This window comes from Leuresthes tenuis, unplaced genomic scaffold, assembly GCF_036924035.1.
Source record: "Leuresthes tenuis unplaced genomic scaffold, fLeuTen1.0.hap1 SCAF_18, whole genome shotgun sequence".
NCBI lineage: Eukaryota > Metazoa > Chordata > Actinopteri > Atheriniformes > Atherinopsidae > Leuresthes > Leuresthes tenuis.
Genome location: NW_027325372.1, coordinates 1837246 through 1862086, shown reverse-complemented (window position 1 = coordinate 1862086; position 24841 = coordinate 1837246). Strand labels below are relative to the sequence as shown.

General features: G+C 49.2%; 1 protein-coding gene across 1 annotated transcript in view; it reads right to left on the bottom strand.

Annotated features, from left to right (window-relative positions):
- Nucleotides 1-4565: 4565 nt before the first annotated feature.
- The window catches only part of ago3b (argonaute RISC catalytic component 3b), a 30815-nt gene continuing 10539 nt past the window's right edge, over nt 4566-24841 (bottom strand). The window contains exons 6-20 of the mRNA XM_072370261.1: nt 24005-24144; nt 22470-22604; nt 22305-22392; nt 22082-22229; nt 20413-20532; nt 20186-20329; nt 18220-18353; nt 17026-17210; nt 16728-16887; nt 16543-16633; nt 12350-12544; nt 11821-11955; nt 8329-8430; nt 8001-8200; nt 4566-5912 (exon numbers count right to left, since the gene is read on the bottom strand). Of these exons, the coding sequence (XP_072226362.1) occupies nt 5804-5912; nt 8001-8200; nt 8329-8430; nt 11821-11955; nt 12350-12544; nt 16543-16633; nt 16728-16887; nt 17026-17210; nt 18220-18353; nt 20186-20329; nt 20413-20532; nt 22082-22229; nt 22305-22392; nt 22470-22604; nt 24005-24144 (2086 nt within the window). The 3' untranslated portion in view covers nt 4566-5803. The remainder of the gene's footprint in view (nt 5913-8000; nt 8201-8328; nt 8431-11820; nt 11956-12349; nt 12545-16542; nt 16634-16727; nt 16888-17025; nt 17211-18219; nt 18354-20185; nt 20330-20412; nt 20533-22081; nt 22230-22304; nt 22393-22469; nt 22605-24004; nt 24145-24841) is intronic.

The following is a 24841-nucleotide window of genomic DNA, read 5'->3' as shown; positions in this document are numbered from 1 at the left end:
CAGTCTGTGAACGTGGACAAAGCGAAGTGATCCGCTGCAAACCGCCGCTGTGACTGTGTCCGTGTTCATCCGTCAGCTGATTCTGTTGCTAAGCTACAATATTTAACAAACTGAGCAGTAACCACGTGTGAGTCTCTTTGTTATTATGGAAAAGAAGTCTGTGAGAAACTGTGGTTCCACCTGAATAAAAGGGCGTAAAACTGTCCCCGGTGGATTTTCTCACTTTGAAATGTAATATTTCTCTTTTCAGTAAAACCGGCATCATTTATCACCAGGAAGCAGCTATTTATCTGCTTTTTAAAGCCACAAAAGGCGCATTCTCCAAACTGTTGCTTTAGTTGTTGAACCAGGAGCGTTTTTCTGATGCAAATAAAACGTTTTGGTTTCAGGTTCTGGTTCCGTTTGGCCAACATCTGCAGAACCTCCCCGAACCCTCGGGAATCCTCTCCAAACTCTGGGGATTTCCATGCTGTGACGTCACAGCTTTAAACAGACCCGTGCTGGCTCTTTATTCAGGGAACATTTTGCTCTCATTTATCCAACTTTACCTGAACTCCTCAGTTTAACCGACTGAACTGGACCCTAAAACAGTTTAAATGCTGATTAAATCTCCTTTACGAGGACACAAAACTCGGCTTTGGACTTTTTAAACGAATGTAGAAATTCTGGTTGGACTGTCGAAGCCGGTCTAATCAAAGATGCGTTACAGGAGAGGATGAAACCAATAAAGAAGCAGACGGTCGTGTGGACACAGATTACACAGCTGTAAACTTCAGCCTGATTACACCTCGCAGCCGTTTCCTGTCTGCTGTTGGATGTCCTCAGCCGGCTGCTGCTCTGCAGCAGGGATCCAGGCTGTTATGGCATCATTTTAATCTTCGTTTTTAAACTTCTTCAGTTCAGATCAGACCAAGCAGTCAGTATTGATGATGCAGGGAGTCCCACAGGGTTCAATCCCCCTTTTTAAAACCGTTCGTGTGTCTTATCTTCGATGAGCAGATGGAAAATGTGTCCCACAGTCTACAGGTTCGGTACATAAATATTTAAAATGAGATTAAAACCGATTCTGTCCCAATGAAACAGCTCAATACCTGAACATTTGCCTTTTCCACGAGAAACAGAAGCTTCGTCCTTTCTGCAGATGAACCCAGGCCGCCCGGAGATTTCATTGGCTGCGCAGGATGAGTCATCGGCTCTTTCAAAACCCCAAAACTCCTGAAAAACTCCTTTTTCCGTCTCCAGCGGGTCACATGGCGCCAACCTCAGGATCTGCTCACATTTCATGGCGGATCAGAATAAACTACGAGAATAAACGTTGAAAGTATGAGGTGGAAGTTGTGTTTAACGGGGGAAGAGGAGCACCTCTGCAGCAGAACCAGTTGGACCAGCACTGGAAGTCGTGAACTTTAACCTTGATCAATATCAGAAGGAAATAAACCATCCGCTGCAAATTAAAAAAGGGGGAAAAACGGCTCAAAAAGCAGCTCATGAGTCTGTTAAACGTTTCCTCACAAACACCAAGAACAAGCCGACAGGATTTAAACGTATCAGATTTATTCCAAAAATTAAATATGACAAGTAAAAAGGCTCACATAGGACCAGGATGAGGTGAATGTTAAGACAAGACAAAAAGTCCTGACGCACAGTTTAAACCCAAACATGATGTTTCCCGCCAGCCCAGCTTCATTTCAGAGCAGTAAACGTCCGAAGCGCAGATTTATCAACAATTATTGCCGTCATGAAGAAGAAAAAAACACGTTTACAGGCAGAAGCGGCGGTGAAATTAACCAGGAAACCTTTGGTTTTGGCGTCCGTCCGACCCAAAGCCATCGGTTCTGCATATTTTGTGTTCTTGGCATCAACTCAAACATCTCACACACACACTCTCACAGTTTACAGTATGGTCGTGTATCTCTACGAGTCTCAGCGCCTCTCTGAGCATTTCATTCATGTTTCAGCACCATCAGGAAAGGCACAGTCTGTAACGGTCCGACAGCGAAGCCCCAACCCTCCTCCTCCGATGAAAAACTAAAAGAAAACTCTGAAAACACGGCCTTCACTTCCTTAATGAGTTGAGATGATAAAATAAAGAGGAGGGCGGAGTCTGTGACTCATCTGGACAAAACAATCCCTTAATTCATGCTTGGAAAATTCTCACAGACGACTAGAAATGATTAGTTCGTATGATTCTGCTTCAATAAGAATTCTGTTAGAAACACTAAGCGGCTACGTGTGCATTCATTAATATCTTTAGCTATAAATACATTTATTTCTGAGGAGAAAGGCATCTGTGGGTTCTAAAAGCTCTGGATCAAAGCACCAGCAAACAACTGCCCTTCAAGTAAAATCAGATGCTGGTAATGTCTGACAAACTGACTAAAAACCTCTGAGAACCACAAAGTACCATCTCCGTCCCTCTGACGTTTGTTATAGCAGCTGTAGTTTGGTTGTGGAGACATGGCGAGCCAATCAGCACCAAGCTGTGAGGGCGTAAACCGAGCAGGCACGGCGGTTTGGTCCGAGCGATGGAGCCCGAGAGCTTCGTCTGGATTAAAGTGAACCGCGACTGATGTTCTGACATCGACTGCAGGCAGAGAAACGCCAGCAGGGAACAAACATCTGCAGCAACCAGAGAACGTTCTTCTCACACAGTAACGGACGCCAAAAGAGGCTTTTCTGTGTCGCTCAAACTGCAGAAAGTCCGACGCGTTCCCTCAGAGAGTCCGACTCGTTCCCTCAGAGTCCGACTCGTTCCCTCAGAGAGTCCGACGCGTTCCCCCAGAGAGTCCGACTCGTTCCCCCAGAGAGTCCGACGCGTTCCCCCAGAGAGTCCGACTCGTTCCCCCAGAGAGTCCGACGCGTTCCCTCAGAGAGTCCGACGCGTTCCCTCAGAGAGTCCGACGCGTTCCCCCAGAGAGTCCGACGCGTTCCCCCAGAGAGTCCGACTCGTTCCCCCAGAGAGTCCGACGCGTTCCCTCAGAGAGTCCGACTCGTTCCCTCAGAGAGTCCGACGCGTTCCCTCAGAGAGTCCGACTCGTTCCCCCAGAGAGTCCGACGCGTTCCCTCAGAGAGTCCGACTCGTTCCCTCAGAGAGTCCGACGCGTTCCCTCAGAGAGTCCGACTCGTTCCCTCAGAGAGTCCGACTCGTTCCCTCAGAGAGTCCGACTCGTTCCCCCAGAGAGTCCGACTCGTTCCCTCAGAGTCCGACGCGTTCCCTCAGAGTCCGACTCGTTCCCTCAGAGAGTCCGACGCGTTCCCCCAGAGAGTCCGACTCGTTCCCTCAGAGAGTCCGACTCGTTCCCCCAGAGAGTCCGACGCGTTCCCTCAGAGAGTCCGACTCGTTCCCTCAGAGAGTCCGACGCGTTCCCTCAGAGAGTCCGACGCGTTCCCTCAGAGAGTCCGACGCGTTCCCTCAGAGAGTCCGACGCGTTCCCTCAGAGAGTCCGACTCGTTCCCCCAGAGAGTCCGACGCGTTCCCTCAGAGAGTCCGACTCGTTCCCTCAGAGAGTCCGACGCGTTCCCTCAGAGAGTCCGACTCGTTCCCTCAGAGAGTCCGACTCGTTCCCTCAGAGAGTCCGACGCGTTCCCCCAGAGAGTCCGACGCGTTCCCTCAGAGAGTCCGACTCGTTCCCTCAGAGAGTCCGACGCGTTCCCTCAGAGAGTCCGACTCGTTCCCTCAGAGAGTCCGACTCGTTCCCTCAGAGAGTCCGACTCGTTCCCCCAGAGAGTCCGACGCGTTCCCTCAGAGAGTCCGACTCGTTCCCTCAGAGAGTCCGACGCGTTCCCTCAGAGAGTCCGACTCGTTCCCTCAGAGAGTCCGACTCGTTCCCTCAGAGAGTCCGACGCGTTCCCTCAGAGAGTCCGACTCGTTCCCTCAGAGAGTCCGACTCGTTCCCTCAGAGAGTCCGACTCGTTCCCTCAGAGAGTCCGACTCGTTCCCTCAGAGAGTCCGACGCGTTCCCCCAGAGAGTCCGACGCGTTCCCCCAGAGAGTCAGACGCGTTCCCTCAGAGAGTCAGACGCGTTCCCTCAGAGAGTCCGACTCGTTCCCTCAGAGAGTCCGACGCGTTCCCTCAGAGAGTCCGACGCGTTCCCTCAGAGAGTCCGACGCGTTCCCTCAGAGAGTCCGACTCGTTCCCTCAGAGAGTCCGACTCGTTCCCTCAGAGTCCGACGCGTTCCCCCAGAGAGTCAGACGCGTTCCCCCAGAGAGTCCGACGCGTTCCCTCAGAGAGTCCGACGCGTTCCCCCAGAGAGTCCGACGCGTTCCCCCAGAGAGTCCGACTCGTTCCCTCAGAGTCCGACGCGTTCCCCCAGAGAGTCAGACGCGTTCCCCCAGAGAGTCCGACGCGTTCCCCCAGAGAGTCCGACTCGTTCCCTCAGAGTCCGACGCGTTCCCCCAGAGAGTCCGACTCGTTCCCTCAGAGAGTCCGACTCGTTCCCTCAGAGTCCGACGCGTTCCCCCAGAGAGTCAGACGCGTTCCCCCAGAGAGTCCGACGCGTTCCCTCAGAGAGTCCGACGCGTTCCCCCAGAGAGTCCGACGCGTTCCCTCAGAGAGTCCGACGCGTTCCCTCAGAGTCCGACGCGTTCCCTCAGACCTTCGCTCTGACCTTAACGTTTACAGCTGCGCGCTACTTTTCCTTAACTCACTTTATGATTTCAGTTGAGATGATTTAATGACGTTAAAAACACTGAAATCATCAACCTTTCAGGGTCATGATCGAGTAGAAATGAGGAAATAAAGGTTTTCAGACACTTTCTTTAGTCCAACGCCGTTTAATTCCACTTCAAAGCCGACAGTTAGCAGCGATTCCGGCGTCTCAAATGATTCAATTAGAAAAATAAAGCACCAATTATTATTGTTCATATCACCTCTGTGACATTCGGAGATGAACTTCCTCCTCCTGTGACAGTGCGAGACTGGAAGTGCATTTCACCTCAGCTTTGCTTTCCGTGTTGCAGTGAAACGCTGAGATGATCAGCCCAGAACTGACGAAAACGCATCAAAACACACATAAAACACACAACTTAAAACCTTCCGTCACTTTCTAACCACATCAGGCACTTCTTTAAAACACCACCACACCTCCAAATACTGAACATCCCAGAATCCGACTTCACCGTCACGAGCAGCTCACAAACCGCGTGAACACGAAAAGAAAGACGTCCACTTCTCAGGCTGCAGAACCCTTATTGCACTGAACGACTAAGTTGGTCAGTTTCTAAAGAAAAACCGTAAAAAGTTGGTGGTCATCCACTCCGTGTGCTCTATTGCTGAAAGCTAACGTTAATTTAAGTTAAGGAGAGAGAGAAGAAGGCATAAATATCAAGACAAACTAACCAACTACAGTTATTACAACCTTAAAATCATCCGTTTCGTGGCCGCGGCGTCCTCGCCTCGCAGTAAGGCAACGCAAAGCCTCAACGGCTGCACGTGGTTTCGTTTAAAAGTTAGGATTCTGTTGGCGGAGCTGCACCTACACTGAGAGTAAACCCACAGCTGAAAGACAGAAGGGAAGCCGAGGCCAACACACACACACACACACACACACACACACACACACACACACACACACACGTGTGAAGCGCACAAACGGGCTCAACGTGAGGCGACGCAGCCGGTCGGGTTAAAAAAGAAGAAATAAAACTCTGCAGAGCTGCTCCAACGAACAGAACTGTGACTTTAAAGGGGAGAGAAGCTGCATAATGTGGCGGTGACTCCTCCCTGGCGTCCTCAGGCAGCCGCCACGGCCCGGAGACGGCCGGCCCGCTGGCGGCGGAGGGCGGAGGAGGCGGAGCGGGCGCTCAGGCGAAGTACATCGTCCTCAGAGTGTCGTGGTGGATCTGAACAGCCTTGGCCAGCGACTGGGGGTCCCTCCCGTTGCTCTGCCCTGAGACGTGGCTTCCCTCCGCACTGCGGCGGGGAGAAAAGAGACAAAGGAGCGCTGCCGTGAGAAATGACACCATAACAGACCAATAAAGACCACCGTGTCGGCAGCCATGACCAGAGAGACGGTTCCACAGAGAAAACTGGGCACACAGACACTTATTGTAACCTTATTGGCCTTAAATCAGAGATCTATCTTCAGCTTTCCATGATGAAAAATCTCCAGCTGCTGTTTAAATGTGTTTAAAACCCGTTTGTTTTACGCTGCCTGAGGATTCTGGGTAATAAATTGTTCCCGATTCACTTCCTGGTTTATTTCTAAGTGGTTTCCTCTTGCTTGGACCAATAAATGCTGCAGTCATCCTCATCTTCACCAGCTTCTCAGAGGAGGTTGGGTTGGATTCCTGTCGATCTCTGACCTGTTAGAGACCTTTACTCTGCAGCGCCACCTGCTGACCACATTGGTTCATTTTCAATCCTTGTTCCTGAGCATTTTCAGTGTTTTTTCTCTGTTCAGCCACTTAACTCTGAGCTATGAAGCATTCAGGCAGAAAAAAGGCTCCTAACTCAAGGGATGAACCAGTGTTGTGTCGACACAGAACAGACAACTTAGCAAAGAAGCCGTTTTAAACTGGATCTTTAGGCACTTTGTCACAAAGACACATCATTTGTTCCCATTTCTTTAGCTGCAGCTATGAAAAACAGCAAAGAAAACACAGTTTGACAGACAGAAAATAGGATTTCTGCAGCAACAAGGTGATTCCCAAAGAGCTATTAGCTGAAAACTTGGCATATCTCAGCATGGTGTGCAGTGTGTCCTTAAAACATTTGAGGAAACTGGACAAGTGGAGGACAAAAGAAGAAGTGTCAGGCCTAAAAAACTATCTACAGCAGATGAACAGGATCTGAAAGTGATGTCCTTAAGAAAGAGGAAAAAATCCAGCTGTGACCTGACAGGACCTGAGAGATGCATCTGGACCTTCAGCTGATCCATCTACTGTTGGCCCAAGCCTCATCAGAAATGGTCTCCATGGAAGGGTGGCTGTCAAGAAGCCGTTCTTAAGGAAGGGAAACAGGGAGAAAAGGCTGAGCTGTGCCAAATGACACAAGAAGTGGACTGAAAATCAGTGGCAACAGGTCTTATGGAGGGATGAATCCTCCCCAGAGCACGGACCTCAACATTATTGAAGCAGTGTGGGATCATCTGACAGAGAACGGAACAAAAGGCAGCCCACATCCAAAGAAGAGCTTTGGGATGTCCTTCAAGAAGCCTGGAGAACTATTCCTGAAGACTCCTTAAAGAAATGACAGAAAGCTTGTCTCAGAGGGTTCAGGCTGTGTTGGAGAATAAAGGAGCTCAGACCAGAGATTCACTTTAAAGCTGCTGAGAACTGATAAAAACTCTGTTTCTGCCTCAGATTCTCGGTTTATGTTCATGTTTGATCATGTTTCAGTGAATCTCTGCAGCTGCTTCCTGGTTGAATCGGGACTTTTGCATCATGCTGCCACTTAAACTTCTGAATATTTCTGTTAAAATTTTCTCCCAACGGTACATGCAGGTTATTATTTGTTCCGTTCGTGGCGGTTCTCGTTAAATTTGTGACAGAAATAGCCTTGAAGATGCCCAAAGATGACTTTTTGGGTGGTTTAAAGTGTTTCTGTCTGCATTTTGTGTGTTTCTGCCTCAGATTCTGGGTTTATGTTCATGTTTGATCATGTTTCAGTGAATCTCTGCAGCTGCTTCCTGTTTTAATAGATATAAGTAAAGAAATGAAGCTGATCAGTTCTATAATTTTCTTTCTTCAGAGCCTGTGTTGCCAGCTGATCAAAGCACCTGATCAAGCAGATCAGCTGGGATTTATCACATTAACACGATGTTTGAGAAGCATTTAATCCTGAATGTTTAGTATCAAATAAACTCTTCAGATTTCCCTCCAACTTCTCTACATGTGTGTTCCTGATGAGGGAGCTCAGGACTTTTATTGTCTAAAACGCAGCAGGTCGAGTCTCATCCAGGATGTTTTCTCGCACAAACCGAACTTGTGAGTCAAAGTTGATTGAAAATGTTCCCCGAGTGAGAAGATTTGTGCGTGTCATGCAGACTTTCTCCCCCACCTGTCGTGCTCTTTGTCTACCAGGTGGTAGCGAGCGCGGAAGGCCACCAGGTGAGCGTAGTAGGCTGGTGCTGGGATGGAGACGGAGCGTGTGCAGCGAACGTAGGTGTGGCACAGCTGGTAGGTGAGGAGCTGGAACTCGTCCGCGGTGAAGCAGTTGTCGTCCCACAGCACGTGGTAGTGGGAGGGCCGGCTTGTTCCCTGCAGGGATCGGAGCAGAGTTAATCTCACCTCAGGGGAAGCAGCAGTCCAACAGCTGCAGCTTTGCGTCTCCAAAGGCTCTCGAGGCACAAAATAAACCGTGAAGAATCAGGAAGTCTGTGGTTCACCTGGATTCCAGCGTGGCTGCACAGGTAGAAGTCGAACTCGTAGGGGTGAGTGATGTCTGCGTCCACGGTTGTGCCGGCAGGAATGTTCCCACTGCGTCCAACCTGGCAGAGAAACAAAAAGTCATTTTCAGACGCCAGACACGCAGGAATCTGCTCAAATAAAGGCCTTCAGTCTGCTCCCAAATGGTCGCGTTGGTGGTGTCAGAGTGGGACGAGTCTTCTTCTCCTCCTGACCCAACATGCCCCCCAGCTCCTGGTGCAGGCCATGGGTCATCTCCCACCTTCACTACTGCAAAGCTCTCCTAACTGGTCTCCTAACTGGTTTCCTAACTGGTTTCCTAACTGGTCTCCTAACTGGTTTCCTAACTGGTCTCCTAACTGGTTTCCTAACTGGTTTCCTAACTGGTCTCCTAACTGGTCTCCTAACTGCTCTCCTAACTGGTTTCCTAACTGGTCTCCTAACTGTTCTCCTAACTGCTCTCCTAACTGGTTTCCTAACTGGTTTCCTAACTGGTCTCCTAACTGGTCTCCTAACTGGTTTCCTAACTGGTCTCCTAACTGGTCTCCTAACTGGTCTCCTAACTGGTTTCCTAACTGGTTTCCTAACTGGTCTCCTAACTGGTCTCCTAACTGGTTTCCTAACTGGTTTCCTAACTGGTCTCCTAACTGGTCTCCTAACTGGTCTCCTAACTGGTTTCCTAACTGGTTTCCTAACTGGTCTCCTAACTGGTTTCCTAACTGGTCTCCTAACTGGTTTCCTAACTGGTTTCCTAACTGGTCTCCTAACTGGTCTCCTAACTGCTCTCCTAACTGGTTTCCTAACTGGTCTCCTAACTGGTCTCCTAACTGCTCTCCTAACTGCTCTCCTAACTGTTCTCCTAACTGGTCTCCTAACTGGTCTCCTAACTGTTCTCCTAACTGTTCTCCTAACTGGTCTCCTAACTGGTCTCCTAACTGGTCTCCTAACTGGTCTCCTAACTGGTTTCCTAACTGGTTTCCTAACTGGTCTCCTAACTGGTCTCCTAACTGGTTTCCTAACTGGTTTCCTAACTGGTCTCCTAACTGGTCTCCTAACTGGTCTCCTAACTGGTTTCCTAACTGGTTTCCTAACTGGTCTCCTAACTGGTTTCCTAACTGGTCTCCTAACTGGTCTCCTAACTGGTTTCCTAACTGGTCTCCTAACTGGTCTCCTAACTGGTCTCCTAACTGGTTTCCTAACTGGTTTCCTAACTGGTCTCCTAACTGGTCTCCTAACTGCTCTCCTAACTGGTTTCCTAACTGGTTTCCTAACTGGTCTCCTAACTGGTCTCCTAACTGGTTTCCTAACTGGTCTCCTAACTGGTCTCCTAACGGGTTTCCTAACTGGTTTCCTAACTGGTCTCCTAACTGGTTTCCTAACTGGTTTCCTAACTGGTCTCCTAACTGGTTTCCTAACTGGTTTCCTAACTGGTTTCCTAACTGGTTTCCTAACTGGTTTCCTAACTGGTTTCCTAACTGGTCTCCTAACTGGTTTCCTAACTGGTTTCCTAACTGGTCTCCTAACTGGTTTCCTAACTGGTTTCCTAACTGGTTTCCTAACTGGTCTCCTAACTGGTTTCCTAACTGGTTTCCTAACTGGTCTCCTAACTGGTTTCCTAACTGGTTTCCTAACTGGTTTCCTAACTGGTTTCCTAACTGGTCTCCTAACTGGTTTCCTAACTGGTTTCCTAACTGGTCTCCTAACTGGTTTCCTAACTGGTTTCCTAACTGGTCTCCTAACTGGTCTCCTAACTGGTCTCCAGCCTGTGAAACCTCTGCAGATGGTCCAGAACGCGGCGGTGCGTCTGGTCTTGGATCAGCCTAAAAGAACACGTCCCCCCTCTGTTCATTGAGCTCCTCTGGCTGCCCTTAGCATCAGGTTCAAGTCCCTGATGTTAGCTACAAAGAGCTTAATGGAACGGCTCCATCTACTTGAAGGCTCCTGCAAAGGCTTCTGTCCCAACTGGGTCCCTCCGTTGGTCCCAGGATTGTCGTCTAGCAGCTCCTACACCACGCCTAAGACAATCCAAACTCTGTTCATGTGTCGTCCCACGATGGTGGAATGACCTACCGAGCGCTACCAGAACAGGGGCGTCCCTGTCTATCTTCAAGAAGCTCCTGAAAACCCAGCTCTTCAGAGAGCATCTCCTATCCCAGCACTTACCTTGTACTTCCCTACCCCCTCTATCTCTGCCCTTTATCTTTCTGCTCTTCCTTCTATGCCTGCACCCTATCTCTACTCTGTCCCCTCTGACAGAGTCGGACTCCTGGGTTCCTTCTATGTAGCTTATTGTTAGCTTTTTATAAAGCTGTTATATCTTCATTTGTAAGTCGCTTTGGATAAAAGCGTCTGATAAATACAGAAACAGAAACTCTATGCTTGATCGAATAGTTCATAACACATTGTTCTGCAGTTATTTCAGTTTTACTCTGACTTTAAGGTCAATATTGAGAATCCTGGCACCCAAAAGAAAATCCTCGGTGCAAGTAGGACCCGAAAATGAGCCAAAATTCTACAAGAAAAGGTCACATTTTGTCTAAAAATGGATTTGTCAACCAACATTTCACAATGATGTGGTTGATGATGCGCCTTTGTGACAACATCTGCACTGAAATAAACCAAATAACTGCTAAAACATGAATAATAAAGTCTTTCTGCACTTCCTTCTATGCCTGCACCCTATCTCTACTCTGTCCCCTCTGACAGAGTCGGACTCCTGGGTTCCTTCTATGGAGCTTATTGTTAGCTTTTTATAAAGCCGTTATATCTTCATTTGTAAGTCTCTTTGGATAAAAGCGTCTGATAAATACAGAAACAGAAACATTCTTCAGGTTCTTTCACACCTGCTGCTGGTGACTGCTGGTCGTCTTCGAGTCTAAAACCTCTTCTCTCTGAGCTGCTGCTGAGACTCACACAGCAGAGGAAGGTGAAGAGGCTTCGGAGGAACCCAACCGATCATGTTAATCATGTTATAAATGAAGAGACTGCAGCACAGAGTCGTTCTTTTCTCAGTTCAGTTTAACTGGACAGAAAACTATGTGCATGAGAGCAGCTTTATTGGGACTTTAGCACCTAAGTCCAGCTGAGTTCACATTTAGGAGGGATTAGAATCTGAACTGTATCATCTGGGTTCGACTCTTTTTAAAAGTCTCGTTCACTCTCGCTGTAGCACAATTAAACCCTCACTCTGTAACGCCGACTGTTGCATCAGCTTCAGCATGAAGGAAATGATGGTTTTCAGCCAAGTTTGACACGACTAAAGCAAACTTTGTCCACAGATACGAGTCGTTATGGGGAAACTGCGACTCTGAGCAGCTGATCGAGTTAAATCGAGACGCGTCACACAGCTCAGACTGGTTTTAAAAGTGATACATGAACGTCTGACGCAGTAAAGCTGGCTTTAAAGTGTGGCCAGGGTGTCGTTCCAGTAATGGAAACATGGAATACACTGACAGTAACAGCTTGTTGCTCACCCGCTCGTTCCGATCCGCACAGAAGAGGCGTGTGTGGTGGCGTTTCTGTACCACGATGTAGGTGATCCCCGGCTGGTACTCCTTCTCCAGACTGATGCACGCCTCCCTGATAGCCAGCAGCTCGTAGTACAGCACCTACACACGGGAAGTTCCAATCAAACTATGGCAAAAACACTGCAAAACATCTGGAAAATGCACTTTATTGTCACGAGCGAAGATGCAACAAATAGCAGTTTACCCTCAGAATATGAAGACATTGTAAATATGCTGCTGTGTGGAAGTTACTGTTGTATAATAAGTGCTGACTGAGGTAAGGAAAGGTTAAATAAGGCAGCATCGAGGTTCATTATTAACGTTCTTCTTTAAGTATGTGTATATGTATTCCCTCTTTCTTTTTTGCTTTTGTTTAGATGTTATTTGTTCAGAACATTTTCATTCTATCGCTTCATATTTTAATGATAAATAAATCAAACACAAGCATTGATTTGTCTTAAACTGAGGAGCTGAGGCAGAGAGGACTCCTCCCAACCTGTCGGAACTGGCCCTCTGAAACTCCGTCCCTGTAGAAAATGATCCTCGTCGGCTTGTAGCGGGTCGACTTGTAGAACTGGACCAGGAGCTCTCGCACCATCGACGCCAGGTCCTGGATGATCTCCTGTCTGGGCCTCTGGACCCGCACTGTGGCGCAGTACCTGCTGGGGTGGGCATCCATACTACCCACCACCTGAGGAGGGAGTGGACCAGACTGATGTTACAGCACAGACAGGCTGCTCCTAAACCTGCATGACCAACATTTAAAGGGCAGACTGAGGCTAAATGATGCTAACTGAGGCTGACTGAGGCTAACTGAGGCTGACTGAGGCTAACTGAGGCTGACTGAGGCAGACTGAGGCAGACTGAGGCTAACTGAGACTGACTGAGGCTAACTGATGCCAACTGAGACTGACTGAGGCTAACTGAGACTGACTGAGGCTAACTGAGACTGACTGAGGCTAACTGAGGCTAACTGAGGCAGACTGAGGCTGACTGAGGCTAACTGAGACTGACTGAGGCTAACTGGTGCTGATTGAGGCTGACTGAGGCTGACTGAGGCAGACTGAGGCTGACTGAGGCTGACTGAGGCTGACTGAGGCAGACTGAGGCAGACTGAGGCAGACTGAGGCAGACTGAGGCAGACTGAGGCAGACTGAGGCAGACTGAGGCAGACTGAGGCAGACTGAGGCAGACTGAGGCTGACTGAGGCTGACTGAGGCTGACTGAGGCAGACTGAGGCAGACTGAGGCAGACTGAGGCAGACTGAGGCTGACTGAGGCTGACTGAGGCTGACTGAGGCTGACTGAGGCTGACTGAGGCTGACTGAGGCTGACTGAGGCTGACTGAGGCTGACTGAGGCTGACTGGGGCTGACTGAGGCAGACTGAGGCTAACTGATGCTGATTGAGGCTGACTGAGGCTGACTGAGGCTGACTGAGGCAGACTGAGGCAGACTGAGGCAGACTGAGGCAGACTGAGGCTAACTGATGCTGATTGAGGCTGACTGAGGCTGACTGAGGCAGACTGAGGCAGACTGAGGCAGACTGAGGCTGACTGAGGCTGACTGAGGCTGACTGATGCTGATTGAGGCTGACTGAGGCAGACTGAGGCAGACTGAGGCAGACTGAGGCTAACTGATGCTGACTGAGGCAGACTGAGGCAGACTGAGGCTGACTGAGGCTAACTGAGGCTGACTGAGGCAGACTGAGGCAGACTGAGGCTGACTGAGGCTAACTGAGGCTAACTGAGGCTAACTGAGGCAGACTGAGGCAGACTGAGGCTGACTGATGCTAACTGAGGCTGACTGAGGCTGACTGAGGCTAACTGAGGCTAACTGAGGCTGACTGAGGCTGACTGAGGCAGACTGAGGCAGACTGAGGCTGACTGAGGCAGACTGAGGCAGACTGAGGCAGACTGAGGCAGACTGAGGCAGACTGAGGCAGACTGAGGCAGACTGAGGCAAACTGAGGCTGACTGAGGCTAACTGAGGCTGACTGAGGCTGACTGAGGCTGACTGAGGCTAACTGAGGCAAACTGAGACTGACTGAGGCTAACTGAGGCTGACTGAGGCAGACTGAGGCAGACTGAGGCAGACTGAGGTAGACTGAGGCTGACTGAGGCTGACTGAGGCTGACTGAGGCTAACTGAGGCAGACTGAGGCAGACTGAGGCAGACTGAGGCAGACTGAGGCAGACTGAGGCAGACTGAGGCTAACTGAGGCAGACTGAGGCAGACTGAGGCTAACTGAGGCTAACTGAGGCAGACTGAGGCAGACTGAGGCAGACTGAGGCAGACTGAGGCAGACTGAGGCAGACTGAGGCAGACTGAGGCTAACTGAGGCAGACTGAGGCAGACTGAGGCAGACTGAGGCAGACTGAGGCAGACTGAGGCAGACTGAGGCAGACTGAGGCAGACTGAGGCAGACTGAGGCTAACTGAGGCTAACTGAGGCAGACTGAGGCAGACTGAGGCAGACTGAGGCAGACTGAGGCTGACTGAGGCTGACTGAGGCAGACTGAGGCAGACTGAGGCTAACTGAGGCTAACTGAGGCAGACTGAGGCAGACTGAGGCAGACTGAGGCAGACTGAGGCAGACTGAGGCTAACTGAGGCTAACTGAGGCAGACTGAGGCAGACTGAGGCTAAATGATGCTAACTGAGACTGACTGAGGATAAATGATGCTAACTGAGGCTGACTGAGGCTAACTGAGGCAGACTGAGGCTGACTGAGGCAGACTGAGGCAGACTGAGGCAGACTGAGGCAGACTGAGGCAGACTGAGGCAGACTGAGGCAGACTGAGGCAGACTGAGGCAAACTGAGACTGACTGAGGCTGACTGAGGCTAACTGAGGCTAACTGAGGCAGACTGAGGCTGACTGAGGCAGACTGAGGCTGACTGAGGCAGACTGAGGCAGACTGAGGCTGACTGAGGCAGACTGAGGCTGACTGAGGAAGACTGAGGCTGACTGAGGCTGACTGAGGCTGACTGAGGCTGACTGAGGCTGACTGAGGCAGACTGAGGCAGACTGAGGCTGACTGAGGCTGACTGAGGCAGACTGAGGCTAACTGAGGCTAACTGAGGCAGACTGAGGCTAACTGAGGCAGACTGAGGCTAACTGAGGCAGACTGAGGCAGACTGAGGCAGACTGAGGCTAACTGAGGCTAACTGAGGCTAACTGAGGCAGACTGAGGCTAACTGAGGCAGACTGAGGCTAACTGAGGCAGACTGAGGCTAAATGATGCTAACTGAGACTGACTGAGGATAAATGATGCTAACTGAGGCAGACTGAGGCTAACTGAGGCTAACTGAGGCAGACTGAGGCAGACTGAGGCTAAATGATGCTAACTGAGACTGACTGAGGATAAATGATGCTAACTGAGGCAGACTGAGGCTAACTGAGGCTAACTGAGGCAGACTGAGGCTAACTGAGGCAGACTGAGGCAGACTGAGGCAGACTGAGGCTGACTGAGGCAGACTGAGGCAGACTGAGGCTAACTGAGACTGACTGAGGCTAACTGAGGCAAACTGAGACTGACTGAGGCTAACTGAGGCTGACTGAGGCTAACTGAGGCTGACTGAGGCTGACTGAGGCAAACTGAGACTGACTGAGACTGACTGAGGCTGACTGAGGCTGACTGAGGCTGACTGAGGCAGACTGAGGCAGACTGAGGCAGACTGAGGCAGACTGAGGCTGACTGAGGCAGACTGAGGCAGACTGAGGCAGACTGAGGCTGACTGAGGCTGACTGAGGCTGACTGAGGCAGACTGAGGCTAACTGAGGCTAACTGAGGCAGACTGAGGCTAACTGAGGCTAACTGAGGCTAACTGAGGCAGACTGAGGCTGACTGAGGCAGACTGAGGCAGACTGAGGCTGACTGAGGCAGACTGAGGCAGACTGAGGCAGACTGAGGCTGACTGAGGCAGACTGAGGCAGACTGAGGCAGACTGAGGCTAACTGAGGCAGACTGAGGCAGACTGAGGCTAACTGAGGCAGACTGAGGCAGACTGAGGCAGACTGAGGCTAACTGAGGCAGACTGAGGCAGACTGAGGCAGACTGAGGCAGACTGAGGCAGACTGAGGCTAACTGAGGCAGACTGAGGCAGACTGAGGCAGACTGAGGCAGACTGAGGCTAACTGAGGCAGACTGAGGCAGACTGAGGCAGACTGAGGCAGACTGAGGCAGACTGAGGCTAACTGAGGCAGACTGAGGCAGACTGAGGCAGACTGAGGCTAACTGAGGCAGACTGAGGCAGACTGAGGCTAACTGAGGCAGACTGAGGCAGACTGAGGCAGACTGAGGCTAACTGAGGCAGACTGAGGCAGACTGAGGCAGACTGAGGCAGACTGAGGCAGACTGAGGCAGACTGAGGCTAAATGATGCTAACTGAGACTGACTGAGGATAAATGATGCTAACTGAGGCTGACTGAGGCAGACTGAGGCAGACTGAGGCTGACTGAGGCTGACTGAGGCTGACTGAGGCTAAATGATGCTAACTGGGGCTAACTGAGACTGACTGAGGCTAATAGAAGCTAACTGACACTAACTGATGCTAATAGAAGCTAACTGATGCCAACTAAGGCTAACTGACGCTAACTGATGCTAACATCTGTACCAAAATGGCTGCTGGGAGTTATGGATCTCCACAGGAGAGAACAGAACCAGACATATTTTATTGAAGTAAAGTCTCACCGCTGCAATAGACGGCTTTTTGCCATCTCCGGCTGGAGGGTGAGTGACGTCTGCCCCGAGGAAGATGATGGGCTGCTGGAACACAGACGGTCTGCGGGGAAATTTGACAAGACACGAGTTTATAATTCTTCAGACGAGCAGAGAGATCAAAGCGAGAGTCAGGAGGGAACACGGAGGGCTTTTACCGCTGGTGTGGCACCAGGATGTTGTTGATTCCTCCCAGTTTGACGTTGATCTTGAGGCAGAGGTTGGACAGCGTCTGAGGGGAGGTCTTCACCACGTTCTTCACCTGCACACACTGGGTGGCCATGCCGAGGAGCGTGTCTCCGACCCGTTTCACCTCCGCTGTGGGTCAGAGGTCAGATACAGACTCACTGCTTCCTGTCACATGGCTGAAGTGAGGCTGTTTTTTTTATATTTCAGAGGTTTGAGAACATCTTTCAGTGCGTTTTACTCTGAGGTATCGGAGGTCAGTTTCTGTACCATAAACGGGAGTTTTGCCAGGCAGGATTACAATGATGAGCTGCAGCCCGGCGTAGGTGTTCTTCAGGTGCCTGAACATCGGCTCCACGCTGTCGGCTCCCTGGGCGTATTTACAGAAACAAGGCTGGCCTTGGATGGGCATCCCGGCATCCTTTGAGATCTTCCGCAGCTGGTCGGTGAAGCTCCTGAGTGGAAACAAACATGGAGGTCACGCTACAGCTCCAAAGAGGAGGACAATCCTGACGATTAACAGCAGTTTTCCACTCAAATCTGTTGGTGAAACCTTTAAAGGAGACTTATTCTCCCCATTTGTAGGGCCTCAACTAGATTTTTCTGAGGTTATTTCCCATCATGCACCTGTGAAGCAGCTTTTTTTTTGCACTTTTAACTGCAGAGGAAACATCGTAGAGACCGTTTCCACAATGCAGATTAGCTGCTGCTCCAACTGAACCGTACGTTTTTACCCTCATCGCCATGGTTACTCTCAGCCACAGCTTCCCCCGCTTCCTGTTTGGCTGAAAAATGCAGAACGAGTCACAGAACGCGTTTGATTTTGCTGTAGCTTCAAGATGTGAGAAAGACGGCCTTAAAACAGCCTTTAAAACAGTTTTATGACCTCACACTAAGAACTACTAAGATCACAGAGCGCCACAACTCGTGAGATTCTTCCCGATTTCATTCTGACTCGGATTTAAAACTCTTAAATCGCTTGAAAACCGTGTAGTTTATGGCCAGGTTTAAGATGTGCTGCATGAATGTGGCTTATTGATGGTGTAAAACAGGGATGTTAAACTCCGGTCCTGGAGGGCCGCTGTCCGGCAGGTTTTAGATGTTTCCCTGCTTCAACGCAGCTGAATCAGATCAATGCCTCATTAGCAGACTTGTGCAGAACTTAATAATCTTTGGAAGAGATCCATTTAATCTGAATCAGGTGTGTTGAAGCAGGGAAACATCTAAAACCTGCAGGACAGCGGCCCTCCAGGACCGGACTTTGACATATGTGGTGTAAAAGCTCTTTGAGTGATCGACTAGACTAGAAAAGTCCAATATAAGTACAGTCCCTTCATCATTTCTGGCTCATTAAAGACTTTTCTGGGTTCCAAATTAAAGCTGGAACCACTTTTATAGAAAAGGGGGCTTTAATTTCACTTTGTTAAGGTGCATCTATGCAGTAATAAGGGCTTGAGTGCTCACTTGAGGATCTCCTCTCTGCACTGCCTCTGTGTGGCGAAGCAGGCGATGGCCCACATCTTGATCTCCACTCCGGTGTGAAACTGCTTCCCCCTCATGTCCCACACGCCGTGGCTGGGCGTGGCCACCGTGCGGTTCTGCAAAGACAGTGCAGGGTTGATCTGCTGGGCCGGCAGCCACAGACAAACAGACAACGTGCGCGTTCAAAGGCGTCAGCCAGCAGGTGGAAGCTCAAAATCAGCTGATTATCTAATGTCACAGCTGATGGACATGCATGTTCAGTCATAAAAAGAAAGAAAGTACAGCCTCTTATAAGTAAGATTTTACGTATCAGGACATAATAAGAGCCAACACCTTGATTCTGTTCTTTTTCCCACATTCTGCTGTAGATCTGCTGCTGTGTTTGGGATCTTTGTCCTGTTGATGAGCCAGTTTCAGCCCAGCTTTAGCTGTGGGACAGATGGCCTCACATTTGACTCTAGAATACTTTGGTATCCAGAGGAGTTCATGGTGGACTCAATGACTGCAAGGTGCCCAGGTCCTGTGGCTGCAGAACCAGCCCAGATCATCAGCCCTCCACCACCGTGCTTGACAGCTGGTATGAGGTGTTTGTGCTGATATGCTGTGTTTGGTTTCCTCCAAACGTGCTGCTGTGCATTAGGACCAAACATCTCCACTTTGCTCTGGTCTGTCCAAAGGACATTGTTCCAGAAGTCTTGAGCTTTGTTCAGATGCAGCTTTGCAAACCTAAGCTGTGCTGCCATGTTCTTTTTAGGGAGAAGAGGCTTTCTCCTGCAGCCCTTCCAAACAAGCCGTCCTTGTTCAGTCTTTTTCTAACTGTGCTGCCATGACCTTTAACCTTTAGCATGCTAACTGAGGCCTGTAGAGTCTGAGATGTAGCTCTGGGCTTTTTCACCTTGGGGTGACCTTTAACCTTTAACATGCTAACTGAGGCCTGTAGAGTCTGAGATGTAGCTCTGGGCTTCTTCACCTTGGGGTGACCTTTAACCTTTAGCATGCTAACTGAGGCCTGTGGAGTCTGAGATGTAGCTCTGGGCTTTTTCACCTTGGGGTGACCTTTAACCTTTAACATGCTAACTGAGGCCTGTAGAGTCTGAGATGTAGCTCTGGGCTTTTTCACCTTGGGGTGACCTTTAACCTTTAGCATGCTAACTGAGGCCTGTAGAGTCTGAGATGTAGCTCTGGGCTTCTTCACCTTGGGGTGAACTTGCTGGGACGTCCACTCCTGGGAAGATTGACAGCTGTCCTGAATGTTTTCCACTTGTGAATAATCTTTCTCTCTGTAGAATGATGGACTCCAGATAGTCTGGAAATGGCCTTATAACCCTTCCCAGACTGATGGGCAGCAGCAGCTGCTTCTCTGAGATCATTGCTGGTGTCTTTCCTCCTTGGCATCGTGTTAAACTGACAGAACTCCTGCTTTTATAGAGCTGCTCACACTGACTGAGGATCAGTTAATCAGAGCATTGATCAGTTAATCAGAGCATTGATCAGCAGCTCCTGGCTGCTTCTTACCCTCTTAGTTCCTGTGGAAGCAGTGAGGGTTCACTTAGTTTTTCACTTCTGTGTTTTGTTTCAGTTTTTGTTCATTAGATACTGACACGTTTTTTTTCTTTTTATGATGTCCTGAAACGTAAAACCTGATCAATGAAAGAGGATCTACTTTTTTGGGCTGCATTACAAAACAAAAACACATTTAGATGAAAATGAAGCCAAATAAAGTAAAACTCTGGATGACTTCTGGCAATAGCAGCTGCGTGTTTAAGTGTGAAAAAGTGAATAATCAGAGAAGAACAGATGAGCTGCAGGTAAACATGTAAATCTCAGGGTTTCACACCTCAGTAAAAATCTATGAACCATCGAGGCAAAACTGACAAAACCTACAGAATGAAGGTGAGATTTAAACACTCAGACATGCGTATGAAGCGTGATTTAAAAGGAAATGTACCATAAAGGGTTCAGAGCTCACCCTGCCGCCATACTGCAGCATGGGGGCCGGCAGGACGCGGCCCGTCACCTGAGCCATCTCATCACGCACGCGGAACTGAAACTCCTGCACGAACGGGTCGGCCTCGTAGTTTGCGCTCCTCACCTGAGAGGGAGAAAACGCTCTTCTGTAAACGGAGGAGGGGGAAACGCTTAGCGCCGACACGCCTCCTCGCGCAGGGCACTCACCAGCCGGCTGATCTCCTCCTGCCTGTCAGGAGCAGAGCGAGCGGTCGCTTTGATCATGGTCGACGTCTGGTTATCCGTCAGCTTCTTGATGCAGCGCTGACCGGCAACTATGTTGCACACCTGCAGGAAGAAAAAGCAGAACTCAGGCTGGTCATCAGACTTCTTCTCGTCATGACAGCGGCGGGTGAGATGGAAGCTGCCCGTGTGTGAGAATGTGGCGTGAAGGGAGGCGACCCGTCTTTATCTCTCTGATAAGTCAACAGGTGACTGAGGGTCGGTCACTCAGAGGGATAATTATGCAACCTTATAACACGTCTTTTTCCCTGAAGATGAGTCCAAGTTGACTTTTCTACCTAAACTTAACCTCCTCATTCGGATGTTTATGTTATGTTTATGCATTTAGCAGACGCTTGTATCCAAAGCGACTTACAGGTAGGCAGATAGGGTAAGGGGGCCTTGCCTAAGGACCCCTACTGGAGTACCTACTGGAGTACCTTTCATGCAGGGGATTTCCACACGAAAGGTAGCAATCATACCTACCACTATCCACTTCCTGCATTTACACCGACAGCCTCTGACTATAAACACCTGTGGACACCTGGAGGTGTGCATGGGACAGCCAGGACGAGCCGTTACACCACGCTGAGGTTAAAGGGGACATAGTGTGCTTTTTAGGCCCTTTTTTCTCTTATTGAGATGCATGCACAGTGGCTCAGCCCTGCTTTCAGCAGGTGCTCCACCCCGTCAGTTTGGTGAGGTCAGCAGTCCAGCGTTGAACTGTTTCTGCATTTAGCAGAAGCTTTTATCCAAAGCAACTTACAGGTAGGCATGTAGGGTAAGGGGGCCTTGCCTAAGGACCCCTACTGGTGGTAATACCTTTCATGCAGGGGATTTGAACCCTGGTATCCTACATGAAAGGTGGCAATGATACCACTTCCACTTTAAGGCCGACTATAAACACCTGTGGCAAGACCTGGACACCTGGAGGTGTGCATGAGGTTAAAGGGGACATACTGTGCTTTTTAGGCCCTTATTTCTCTTATTGGCACAGTGGCTCAGCCCTGTTGTGAGGTCAGCAGTCCAGCGTTGAACTGAACTGAACTGAACTGAACTTTATCCAAAGCAACTTGCCTAAGGACCCCTACTGGAGACAGTACCTTTCATGCAGGGGATTTGAACCCAGATCTCCTACATGAAAGGTGGCAGTCATACCACTAAACTATCCAGTCCCTGGACAAAGTTGTGTCCAGGGACACAGCTTTTCTTCTGTGTCAGAAGAAAAGCAATTCCGGCTGCTCAATTAACCGAATGTTTCTACAATAAAACCAATAATGAGCGTCTGATATTTAAAATGCAAACCAAGCGCTGCCTCCATGAGCCAATCACAGCTGCAACATCTGAGTTTCCACAGGAGCAGAGCTGCAGACAGGACTGATTCTGCAGCTCAGAAAACACAGAGACAGCACGACTTCTTCATGAGGCGTTTGTGAGTTACTGTGACTGTAAGAGCCTTAAAGGTGGGCACAACACAAGGCTTCAGTTCAGAAAGCAGTTTAAGGCTGAGGCCGAGCAAAAAAAAGGTGCATTTCAAGTCAAAGCTTCACTGGCAACGTCTGAGTGGAGTTTAAAGGAAGCCAGTAGGAAGCATTTAAAAGGATTCAGTGCTCACCTCCAGCGGCAGGTAGGTGTGTTTCTGCTCCTGGCCCACCTGCAGGCAGGGCAGGTGGGGGTACTTCAGCTGCAGGCTGTACTTCTCTCTGAAGTACTGGGCCACCGTGCGCTCCACAGTCTGTCCATTCTCCAGCTGAAGGGGAAATCTGTGGATGGACAATCTGCGTTACTGGCGAACAGTTGCGGCCGTGCGTGAGCAGCGTTGCGGCATGGAAACGTACGTCTGCAGGCTGGCGGGGCGCCGTGTCACGTTGCAGACGCGGTACTTCCTGCGCATGGTGCCACAGTGCGTCACTTCCACCTTAAGGCCTGCGTGGACATGCTGTGTGAGTGACAGGTTTAAACTTCCACACCAGACGCTTCTGTGCGTCATTAAACAGGCGTACCTTTGATCTCTTTGGTGAACTTGACCCTGTGGGAGTCGGTGAGCGGCCGCGGCTGCTCGTCGATGTTGTGAATGTCCAGGACCTCACACATGAACTGAATTACTGGCTGGGCTTTATAGAAGGCTGTGGCCGACACTGAAACAACACAGGACCAGGTGTGAGGTTAAAAAAAAGGACAAAAAACGTAGCTCATCCTCAGGATAACATCCAAACACAAACTGAGCAGCAGATGCTAGTTCCTCAGCTTCTGGTCCTACAGTGAGGAACCTTTGACTTATTTGACCTTGTCTCACATATAAACAGGTTTCTGCCTTCTTTCACCTTCATAATATCATTAAAATCAGGAACATCCTGTCTCAGGGTGATGCAGAGAAGCTGCTCCATGCATCTGTTCCTTCAGGACTGAACTACTGTAATTCCTTATTATTGTTCTGTCCCACAGATTCTCTGAAAAGCCTCCAGCTGATCCAAAACCCTGCAGCCAGAGTTCTGATGAGATCTAACAGCAGAGATCATGTTTCTCCAGTTTTAGCTTCTCTTCATTGGCTCCCTGTTAAATTCAGAATAGAATTTAAGCTTCTTCTCCTCACATATAAAGCTCTTAATGACTGAGCTCCATCACATCTTAAAGATCTCACAGTTGGATATTTCCCCAACAGAGCACTTTGCTCTCAGGCTGCAGGTTTCCTTGTGGTTCCCAGAGTTTCTAAAAGCAGAATGGGAGGCAGAGCCTTCAGTTATCAGGCCCCTAAAAGCAGAATGGGAGGCAGAGCCTTCAGTTATCAGGCCCCTAAAAGCAGAATGGGAGGCAGAGCCTTCAGTTATCAGGCCCCTAAAAGCAGAATGGGAGGCAGAGCCTTCAGTTATCAGGCCCCTAAAAGCAGAATGGGAGGCAGAGCCTTCAGTTATCAGGCCCCTAAAAGCAGAATGGGAGGCAGAGCCTTCAGTTATCAGGCCCCTCTCTGTGGAACCAGCTGCCAGTTTGGCTTCAGGAAGCAGACACCCTCTCTACCTTTAAGATCAGGCTGAAACTTTCCTTTCTGATAAAGCTTATAGTTAGGAATGGCTCAGGGAGCCTGAAACATCCCATAATTCTGCTGCTATAGGCCCAGACTGCAGGTTTCCTTGTGGTTCCAGAGTTTCTAAAAGCAGAATTCAGTTAATCAAACTGCATTTCATGCAGTTACTGTGAGGAACTAAATCCAGCAGCTCTGAGGTTCATTAATTATTTGATCTTCTTGCTCTTTTTATGATTTGATCCCGATCCACACTGAATATTTAATGTGTTCTTCCACAATAATTTTCATTCTTAACAATGCTATATTCCATTTCTGCCAATAGATCGTCCTGAATTTTATACATTACTCCTCACATTATTATTTAGAGACACCAATCAATGGGTTGCATGTTAACTGGAGAGGTTGTGGAATGCAGGTTATTTACTTCTACCTGATTCAACTCTTCTCAACACTCATTTAAAGCAAACGTGTCAAATGTTTCCTAAAAACATCCCTTGTGTCACAGTTCTTACTCACCATCGATATTGAGCATCATCTTCCACATGGCTGGCCGCACTGACTGATGGAATCCAAACCACACCTCCCTTCCTCCTCCCAGTGGGTGGACGTAGGGTTCCTCTGGGGAGGAAAAGAAGGACCGTCCCACCGGGGTGTACCTGGTTCAGAACCAGAGGACACATGAGAGACGTCTGAGGGGGCAGCATCACACAAGCCCTGATGTCTAAAACCAGCTGTTCTGCTGTCAGCTGCACTGAGGAGCATGCATCTTCCATCCAGCAGCAGCCTCAGAGGATATAAGAGCCCAGTGGATAAACTATATCTGAGGCTAATGTTCCAGCAGAGTTAGCTAAAGACTGTGAATGTGCAGCAAACACTTTTCATCCCACTGTTTTAACAACTTGGTCCAGTTCAACGCTGGACTGAAGGAACTGAGCCACAAAGAGGATCAGTTCCAACTCTCAGAGCCTGAACTTCAGAGCAGGGAAATGGAAGCATCTGAGAAATAACTCCTCATGGTTTATTTACTGATTTATTTCTTCCTTTAGCAGCAGCTAACGCTAACAGCTTAGCTAATGAAGAAATAACTCCTCATGGTTTATTTACTGATTTATTTCTTCCATTAGCAGCAGCTAATGCTAACAGCTTAGCTAATGAAATAACTCATGGTTTATTTACTGATTTATTTCTTCCTTTAGCAGCAGCTAACGCTAACAGCTTAGCTAATGAAATAACTCCTCATGGTTTATTTACTGATTTATTTCTTCCTTTAGCAGCAGCTAACGCTAACAGCTTAGCTAATGAAGAAATAACTCCTCATGGTTTATTTACTGATTTATTTCTTCCTTTAGCAGC